The sequence below is a fragment of the Quercus robur genome, chromosome 10 (assembly GCF_932294415.1).
Source record: "Quercus robur chromosome 10, dhQueRobu3.1, whole genome shotgun sequence".
In the NCBI taxonomy this organism is placed as follows: domain Eukaryota; kingdom Viridiplantae; phylum Streptophyta; class Magnoliopsida; order Fagales; family Fagaceae; genus Quercus; species Quercus robur.
The window spans coordinates 43620071-43630614 of NC_065543.1; the positions used below are offsets into that span (position 1 = coordinate 43620071).

At 36.3% G+C, this 10544-nt stretch overlaps 1 protein-coding gene across 1 annotated transcript in view; it reads right to left on the reverse strand.

The window, feature by feature from the left end:
- Positions 1–9042, reverse strand: part of LOC126701869 (germin-like protein subfamily T member 2) — a 20179-nt gene extending 11137 nt beyond the window's left edge. The window contains exon 1 of the mRNA XM_050400293.1: positions 8104–9042. Coding sequence (XP_050256250.1) covers positions 8200–8958 — 759 coding nt within the window. The 5' untranslated portion in view covers positions 8959–9042 and the 3' untranslated portion in view covers positions 8104–8199. The remainder of the gene's footprint in view (positions 1–8103) is intronic.
- Between the last annotated feature and the right edge of the window lie 1502 nt (positions 9043–10544).

The window sequence follows — 10544 nt, forward strand, 5'->3', positions numbered from 1 at the left end:
TAGCAGTGATCTTGGCATGGAATCTCTCAGGAAGAAATCTGAGCACCTTTCTCACAATCTTGGGTTTAGGAATCTATTCTCCAAGATTAAATGTTGAGTTAACTATGTCCTTCAGCTTGGCATAGAACTCATCAAATGACTCATCATCCTCCATCTTAATCTCCTCAAAGCTTGTAGTAAGCCTTTGGAGTTTAGAATCCTTGATAGCTTTAGTTCCTTCATAGGTAGTCTGAAGAATGGTCCACGCTTCTTTAGCAATTTTAGTTGAGGATATTTTCTTGAACTCCTCATTGGTCACCGCACTGAATAAGGCATTCAATGCTCTGCTGTTGAAGTTTGCCACTTTGATCTTGGCCTCATCCCAATCAGCCGATACTTCCTTTGGCATAGTCCAGCCAGTCTCCACATCTTGCCACACCTTCTCATCTAAAGACTGCAAGATTGTCCTCAATCCATGACAAACATAGGTCAATGGATCACATAGCAAAGATTAAACCTAATCAAAGTGTACCCGCTCTAATACCACTTGTTGGGTTAAAATGAATTGACCCCTTTGGCAAATTAATTAATTACCCAAGTTTATTAATTAGTCAAATTACATGCAATAGCATGGCAGTATAAACAAATCACCAAATAACTAAATGCAACAGAAATTAAATATAACACAGGTGATTTGTTTACGAATAGAGAAAACCATAAAGGCAAACCCCCACCGGGTGAATTTTAGATCACCATTCCTAAGAATCCACTATTATCAATCGCAAGTGATTACAAATAAAAGGAATCCAAATACCCAATACCAACCTATAGTTGAACCCTTACCCTAATTCCCAATTGGACTTGTATTGTAGTGGCAATCTCCCCGTTCAATGCACGAATCCCAATATGTGACTAACCAATGATGCACAGATCCCAGTACGTGACTAACACACCAACTTAAGGAAGATGTTGGCTGAAAAGTTCTTTAGTTCATCAACAATGAAGAACAGGAAGCTCCTTGGTCACAAAACTCTTCGCGTAAAGCTGTAGTAGCTTCTACAGAGAATATGATGAACTAGAGCAAATTCTGTCTCCGGTCACAATATGTATGGATTATTCTTTGGCTCTTTATATATGTCTAGGGTTGTGAGAAAAGAAACCCTACACAAATACTCAAGGATATGCATGTAATCAGATCTAGAAAACCTGATTTCGTAATTCTGGATAGAAAGGATTCCGTCAAGACTTCTGTCGAGTTTTAATGAACAACACTTCCTTCACATGTTTCTTGGTCAGATTTACATGGCTTCAATACTAAACTTGAACACTTGCTTCTTGATGTACTAAACTCATCCTAGATCTACTCAATTACAAGTAAAATGCGTTTTGTCAAAAGAGTAGCCAATTACATAAACATATCCTTAACAATTTTGAATAATATATTTGAAACTCAAACAGTTTAGTTGTACAGGAAAAACAAATTAGGAAATTATAACGCACAATAACATAATTTATCAAAAATGGACCGCCTAAAAAATGAATAATATCAATCAAACAAATCCATCCCCAAAATTACAACATAGTCATACATGTCCATCAAAATCAAGTCTGCTAACATTTCCTTATGCTCAATTTGGATGACACAAGACTTAAGCATAGAATTACACATCAAAGAATCACCCATAAGTGTAGCCACAAACAAGTCATAATCCATAAGTCCAAGTTTCCTATCACATAACTTAGCATATCGAGAGGAGATGAAAGAATGTGTAGATCCAGAATCAAATAGAGTTTTAGCAAAGTTTGAGAATAATGGGAGGATACCTGTAACCACAGTATCTGAAGCTTGAACGTCTTGTGGTGTGAGTGCAAACACTCTCCCTTGTGCTTTCCTCCTCTGATCATTCTTTCCAGGTTGTGCCATTGAGTTTTGTTGAGGAGATGTACAGCTTCTAGCTAAGTGTCTTGTCTTCCCACAATTATAACAAGCCTTTCCTTTAAAGAAACACGGCTTATCTCCATGAAACCTTCCACATGTAGGTCAAGCATTTGAATTTCTACCTTGAGCATTCTAGGGTGGATTCTTATTTTCTAGCTTATTTGATGATGAATTACTCCCAGACCTCCCAAAAGATCCTTTCTTGTTCCAATGACCTTGAGCATTGCCTTGTCGAAAGCCTGTCTGTCCAGTGTTTCTAGGTGGGTTCTCCTTCCTAACATTGTTCTTGAAATCTTCCTCCAGTCTCATAGCTCTCTTAACTGACTCTGCATAATTATCAACCCCTGATGCAATCAGATGGTGTCGAAGTCTCTCATTCAACCCCTTTTGAAATCTGCTTGCTTTCTTCACCTTAGTAAGGATTAAGTGGGGTCCAAAGCGAGATAACTCGATGAATTTAGCTGTATACTGCTCAACAGTCATACTTTCTTGCACCAAATTAGCAAATTTCCTCTCTTTTCATTCCCGAACCACCTCAAGGAAGTAGTTATCACAGAAAATCCCTTTAAATTTCTCCCAAGTGATGGGATTTCTCTCAGTGACCATTCCCTCCAAAATGGCTTTAATGGATCTCCACCAACGCTCAGCTTCTCCAATCGACTTGAAAGTTGCAAACCGCACCTTCTGAGAGTCAATGCAATCTAAAGCTTCTAACAATTTCTCCATTTGCAAGAACCAGTTCTCAGCTTCTGTAGGATCTGGCTTCCTATCAAAGGAAGGGGGATTTTGCTTCATAAAAGTCTCAAAAGAGCAACCAGCCCTTGCCTTTACTCTACCTGCGCCTCTACTAGCAACATGGGCCAACCTGTCCAACAGTTGGGCAGCAACTTCATCCAAAGGATCAGTGCGTGTCACCCTAAGACGTTCATTATTTCTCACGTCTTGAGTGACTTTAGCCTCAGTATCAACCCTTGCTTTGGTTGGCCTTCGCAAATTAACAATAGGTTCCTCGCTATTGGAATTAGCTACTCTCTTCTTTTTGGGTGGCATGATACCTAGTTAACAAGGAAATCAAGAAATATAGACGATGCAACAATTATTATTACTAAACATAAGAAGTAACATTGCTAAGATTATTTAAAATGTCTCATCAAACATAACCCAAATACCAAATGCTCTGACAAAAAATCAAGATCATAACCTAGTTTTCAAGTGTCTACAAAATCATAACCTAGTTTCAAGTATCTACAAAATCATAACCTACTTTTCAAGTGTCTACAGAATCATAACCTAAGCTCTGATACCACAATTGTAACGCCCCTAAATCATAAGCAATAAAAGTCTATTTAATCTGAATAATCCGTAAAAATATTAAATAAAAGAAACCAGCAACCTTATATCTCATCACAAATGTCAGAGCTCTAATTTACCAAATACAAAACGTCCTCAAAATAATTCTCCAATACAATGTTTAATGCCATAAAAATATTAATAAAATCCTCAGTTCCACAAAATAGTTCGTAACTGCTGTCTCCCAAGAATCTCTGCTCCAATAATCCCTCTAATGTATCTGTAATGTGAAATAAAGAGGGGGTGAGATAACTCAATAAGTGGAATTCACTAACATTGGGGTGTGGGAACAAGCCTTTCAAATAAATAATACTTACAACAATTTCATAACTTGTAACTCATCAGTATTTCACATTAAAAATTAAAAAAAAAAAAATCTTTATATTGTGAGCCATCATAATATATATATCAATACCATCATATAAACAATTACCTAGACTTTTCTCGTGGTCAACGTTTACGCCCCGTTGACAGGGTTGTGCTATCCCCTTTTTGGGACTGGAACCTCATTTTCTTCCCTTTTCTTAAGAATGGCTCCTTTGGAACCTAAAGGTGCACTCCCTTGCTAAGGAGCTTCCTTTTTGGATCCTCAACGGTATACTCCCTTACTAAGGAGCTATCAAAGGTGCACTGTCCCCTTTTCTGGGGTCGTCCCTTGCTAAGAACTAACTGCAGTATGATTGTCCCTTGCTAAGGACTAAATACAATACTTAGCTTTTAATCACGACTTGCCATAGGTTTTCAAAACATATTCAAGATGCTCACAAAAATAATCCATTCATAATTCTAAAAAATATAAGGATATATTCACACATATAAGTTTAAATAAATTTAGGTTGTCCCACAAGTTTTTCATAAAACTAATAGTCAATATGCACATCAAACATTTATAAAATATCAACTTATATATAGAATATCAACATATTTTTTTGATATAAAATAGTTTAATAATCAACATTGTTTTGGGAAAACCCCCAAAATTAATAAACACCACTTACCTCTTAGCTGCAAAAGTAAAGGAAATCAACCTCTCTTGAATCACAACAATTCAGTAGAATTAGAACCTAGCAACACCAAAAATAGGTTCATCAATACACAATTTCCCACTTGAAAATCTATTTTCACACTTAAACGATTTCATCCTAAACAATACTAATATATCCAAAATTCTCCATTTATTCACTTAACTATCCAATTCACTTTCAACTTTGATCAGATTTTTGGACTTAAAAATATTGCTGCCTAATCAACTTTTTCCATTAACGTAATCATAGGTATTCATGAAACTTCAGCATGACTGAATGATAGATATTTGATTAATCTAATATATATATATATATAGTTAAAGCCAATATTATTCTTAATATATTAATCCCATGGCCAGCCCATTATTCCTTTAATACCGCCAAACTTATTGATAGAGCTGGACAAGTTTTGAACATTGGCAGGCCCACGACAATACATGAGATGGAATTGGCTTGAGCATGGTCAGCCAATCCGAAAGAGACAAAACCAGCATGGCCATATCCTGAACTAGAATTACAAGCTTGTCACTATATCTTTTCGTTGGCAGAGTAACCATATTTCTATAGGTACTATATTTTATCCATCTAAATTAAAAGCTACAAAGTACCCTTCCTGACATATAGCTATTTACATCATTCCCAATCTAATATAATAACAATATAGGACATCTTTTCCCTTAATGTAGGGATAGGTGGAGATTTATGAGACCAACGTCTCTTAGTTCCTTTCCATGACACATGCCTATATGTACTTGCCTAGTCTAAGTATGATAACAATCATAGGAGTCCTATTTCCATTAATTTAGTCATAGAAACCATACATGTAGTCTCTTCTCACAGCCACAGTGACAGAAGGCAAAGTTCAGTAGTCAGCTGAAGCAAAAAGGAAGCCTCCATCAGTAAAATACACGTGTAACTAAAGAGGAAGAAGGCTAGGGTTTTCAAGGCCCATATATTTACTTATACCACCTCACTTAGGCTTCATATCCCATAGTATTTATATTATTTTTAATATCTTAGACCCAAATCAATTTAATCCATTTAATTGTAGGCCTCCTTTATAATTTACGTATAATAATTAAATTGGTATCAAAATTATGGGGTGTTACATACACACAAGTATTTGTTCACATCTACAATAAAGCCATCCTATGATTTACCCCCCCCCCTTTTTTTTTGGCAAGCTACCATTTTTATTGTAGTAACCCAAAAAGGGGGTCTTGCATTCCATGGAATCCCACATCGACTAAAGAAGCATATGAGAATGTGTTTATAAGGAATGACTTCCATTCAATGTGTAGAGGTCTTTTCCTCCACTATTGTGTACTTTGGGGGAGAACAAAACCGTGAGGGGTATGAGGCCCCAAAGAGAACAATATCTACACAGGCGGGGTGGGGTCGTTACAAATGGTATCAGAGCCATGCCCTAACCGGAAGTGTGGGCCCTACACGCAAGGACGCGTGTGCCTGTAAAGAGGGTGGATTGTAGTGACCCAAAAAAGGGGGTCTTGCATTCCATGAAATTCCACATCACCTAGGAAAGCATATGGGAATGTGTTTATAAGGAATAACCACCCTTTAATGTGTAAAGGCCTTTTCCCCCACTGCTGTGTGCTTTGGAGGAGAACAAAACCACAAGGGTTATGGACCCCGAAGCGGACAATATCTACACAGGTGGGATGTGGTCGTTACAGATGGTATCAGAGTCATGCCCTAGCTGGAAGTGTGGGCCCCACATGTGAGGACGCGTGTGCCCGTAAGGGGGGGTGGATTGTAGTGACCCAAAAAGGGGGTCTTACATTCCATGGAATCTCACATCGCCTAGGGAAGCACATGAGAATGTATTTATAAAGAATGACCTCCCTTCAATATGTAAAGGGTTTTTCCCCCACTGTTGTATACTTTGGGGGAGAACAAAACCGTGAGGGGTATGAGACCCCAAAGCGGACAAAATCGACACAGGTAGGGTGGGGTTGTTACATTTATCCCTAGATATATTAAGAGTTCAATTTCGTCCATCAACTTTTAATTGTACCAATTTCATTCCAACATTTTGAAAATGGTTGCATGTTACTTGCTCCCACTTCCCTCAGAGAATTGATTGATTTCTGTGAAATTCTTTTCAAATTGAGTGAATGTACTTTGATCCTTATTAATACAAAGAATAAAGAGTTTGAAGGGGGAAAATTAGTACAACTTCCTGCAGTTAATGTTGACAAGCAGTGGGGAACAAGGTAACTTTGAACTTCGTTAGAACTTTAGCAACTAAATTGACACAATCAGTAGTTTAACGATGAAATTGAACGTTCTCACATGGTTCAGAACCAATATAGTTTGTTTGGCCTATTTTCAATTTTTTCCCCTTCACTTTATTCTACTTTTTCTGCTTTACTAGTTCTTTCAAGAGCTTCCAACATGTATGTGAGCTTCTGTGTGCAACCATTGGCTTTTGTTATGCATGATTATGCCAACTCCTCTCACCATTTGGTGCCACCCTTCGACATGGGTGCACTCTACCACCCAAAATTCATTTATCCCTTTCAATTTGTAATGTTGGCTTGTATTTTATTCCCTAGGACCAAATCATACTTGTCAGTTTTTTCTTACTCATTAGTCTTTTGGTGGATAGGCTCTTAAGAATTTGCTTTGAATATTATGTTATCCTCTTGTGAAGAGAATATCTTTTTTTTATTATCGTATCAAAGATCCAAAAAGAAGACTTTTGGAATTATATGCTGTATGACTTTTGTAACGAATTGATTTGGTCTTTCAGATTCGTGCACAATCATTTGATGCTTCTGGAATGATATTTGGATCACAAGCAATGAGGGAATATGCTCAAATCTCACAACCTGAATGGCTGCATATGCATGTTGGTGGTAGTTTTGAAAGAGCAACATAATCTTGAGTGCATTAGAAGATTAGAGAAGAATTAGTACTTAATCATTTATAATCAAAGGGCAACTGTGCTGTAGGTTTCTCCATGTCTGATGCTGAAGTGTGTTTCCTGGTCTCTTCTAATGTCCTAAAATTGTAATATGAAATCATATGTAGAAAATGCATTTATATTTTTATTTATCATCTTACTGGATACGCTTTAGTTAATATTATTAGTAGGCAGAAAGAATCTCCTAGTCCTAGGTTGATTTAATTCTTAAGCTGTGTAAGCAAAAGACTCTGCTTTCAGGGACTTAGTTGCAAATTCTTATTCATTGTTACAGTATGTTACTAATTGATACAATTTCATGCCAAACTGTGTAATGAGAGAATTTTGCTTTCCAAAGTTTCTCTTTCGTTGTTAAGTATGTTACTAATTGGTACAAATTCGTGTTTCAATAATGGTAATGAAATAAATTCAAATAATGAAAAATTTTGGAGTCATTAAAATCAAACTAATATTATATGTTACAGAATGAGCAATTGACAAATGCCATAGGAGATGATTTATTTCTTATTTTTTCGAGAGAAGCCATTAAAGCCAATTTGAATCATTACTCTCCACTTAAAATGAAACCAAATGGAAATTAATTTGAGTTATAAATAATCCATGACAATTTGCTGTCAGTATGCGGGGTTTGATACAGGACACTTTTAGATTATTGTATCCGAATTCAGAGCAAAGGTATATTCTTCAAGGTATTTTTTTTTACAGTAAAGTAGATTCGATGGAGTTATTTAGAAGTCAATACTTCAACTCACAGGTGAAAAAATTTATCATAAAATTCGTCAATAAACATAACAACATAGGCATAATTAAAACAACTAATTTTATAGAATCAATCAATAATCAAAACAACATACACACATAACCTGAATAACACAGCCCAACAAAGGGAGGCAGGCAATCTCAAAAAGTATTGTTACACAATCTTCAAATCAAAGGGACCTTATCAGGAAGGCCATGGCTTAAGAACCAAATTTAGATTTTATGCTATTGACAACAGCATCGTCTACTTGGAACGCCTGAGTTAACACTTCATTAGGCATTGGGGGTTGTGAACCAAAGAGAGTTGTTGAGGAAATCACAACCCCTGGCATTTGACTATTGAAAGAAGTGAAGACAATACCTTTCCCGTTTCCAACATTCTTTTGGAAGTGTACAAGTCCCGTAGGAATGACAAAGACCTCTCCAGCGGTCAAAACCTTAGAGTAATACACATTGGAAGTTGTCACAAACCCCACAAGTATGCTCCCTTCAACAACCAAACCCATCTCAGTTGCACGAGGGTGAGAGTGTGGTGGATTGAGTCCTCCAGGGCCAAAGTCTACACGGTTCATTGAAATCCCAAGAGTGTTAACAGCAGGAAATGCAAGGACGTTTGCAGGAGTGACACTGGAGTTTAAGTTTGATGTGTTAGTGACACCCTCTTTGCTCAGATCAAAGAAAAAATCACTTGCATTAACTTTTGAGGCAGGTATGCAAGGAAATCCATTGATTGATATGGATGCATTCAAATCTGCAACACAAAAGTCCTGTAACGAATCAGGGTCAGCTGATAGGGAAGGCACCGGGAGAAGCAGTAACATTAGAAGGCAAGATAGCAGGTAGAGGGGTGAGTTTGATGATTTCATCATGGCTGCTAGAAACTCCTGTTTTTTTTTGAGAGTACAAGATTGTAAAAGATAAGTTTTTGGTTGGTTTTGTGGTTGAAGAATGAAGATCATGGTTCTATATATAACTCTCTTTCTATGTGAAAACCTCAATAGTCTTCTTAGTTTTGCTGATGCAGAGACATAGGAAGTGACACAAGCAGCAACAAAGTCCACTGAAGATGGCGGGCTGTCGTCAAAATATCTTTTAAATTTATTTGCAAATCGTGTCCCTCTTGGAAACTGTTAAGGATCAAAATGGAAAATCTTAGTTATTTTCTAAAGCTTTTTCATGGTCTAGAACATTTGTCTATTTTTGACAGTGTCAGATGAATAAAACAATAATTTAAAATAGAGTATTCTCAACTAATCTTGAAGTAGATGGCTGTAAAGGAACAATTCAATAACTTAATGTGAATGGGGCCCTGGTTCTTTTGCAGTTTCAATTCATTGACTCCTTCAACCTTGAGCCTCTTTTCAATGAGCAGTAACTACATGATTGTGTGTTACCTAAGAAGTTCCATGCTGATACAGGCAGATAAATCATGGTTTGTCATCTGTGAAAGTTTCCAGCTTTCCATGAACAACTACTGTTTTCCATTTATTAGGCTTAATCCATACCCCTTGGAGCTGCGTAGCTCAGTTGAACAAATCAATGCAATTATCCGTTGTTTATTTTGATTTGCGAAGGTCCAAATGATTCAAGGTTTGGTAGCAGCGTCCATTGCATCAGAATTCATGCCAGAAGGCAGTTGCTTCTTCAAATCATGTGTAATCCAATTTCAACACATGCCATATTTACTTTCAGACTATGGATCACATTGAGTAATGTTTTATTTATTTATTTATGAGAAAATTTGTGGACAATGTTTGTGCCACAAATGTGGTTGACTGATAGATAAAAGGTGGGGCATTTGTGTGAAAGTGATAAACAATCATTTATAGTAGATAACATCAAAACTATGTCAAAAAGTTATGAAACAAAAGTTGTGATCCTAGAATAACTCTTTATTTATTTATGAGAAATAACTATTTATTTATTAGTGCTGCACGTCATATTAAGTAATTTCACCCAAGCATTTTGTTAGATACATAGGATAAAAAATTAATGGAATGTACTAATGACATAAAATATAATGTTTTCAATTGTTTAGGGGGAAAATTTTTTGGATAGTTTAAGGATGAAAATTGAACTTCATGTCAATTTTTAGATTGAAAACAATATTTTGTTAAAAAGAATCTCTACAATGTATGCAATACATTTTCCCATCACACTATAAAGTAAAATTATTATCATAATATACTTTGCTCATTCATTTTTGTTTTTACTCTCTAAAAAGAATTTCTTGTTTCCCTGTGAATTAGTAATAAAAGGGGCTAGATTTTGGTGCAATGGCAAGTGCTATTTGCCCAACTAATATGTTGTTGGTTTGAGCATGAGAATCAGTTTCTCTAAAATTGAGGATGTAGCTATCTACCAATCACCTCTCTTAGGCCTCAGAGAAGTGAGAACCTCAAGCATTGAATATGTCATTTTCCTGATGTCAGTTACTACAAGAAATTCTATTAGGCATAGATGTTTTCTTGTAGGGCAAGGCCATAGTATAAACGTTTGGAATGATCCTTGGATCCTGTGCCTACAAGAATCCTCTTCCAACTTC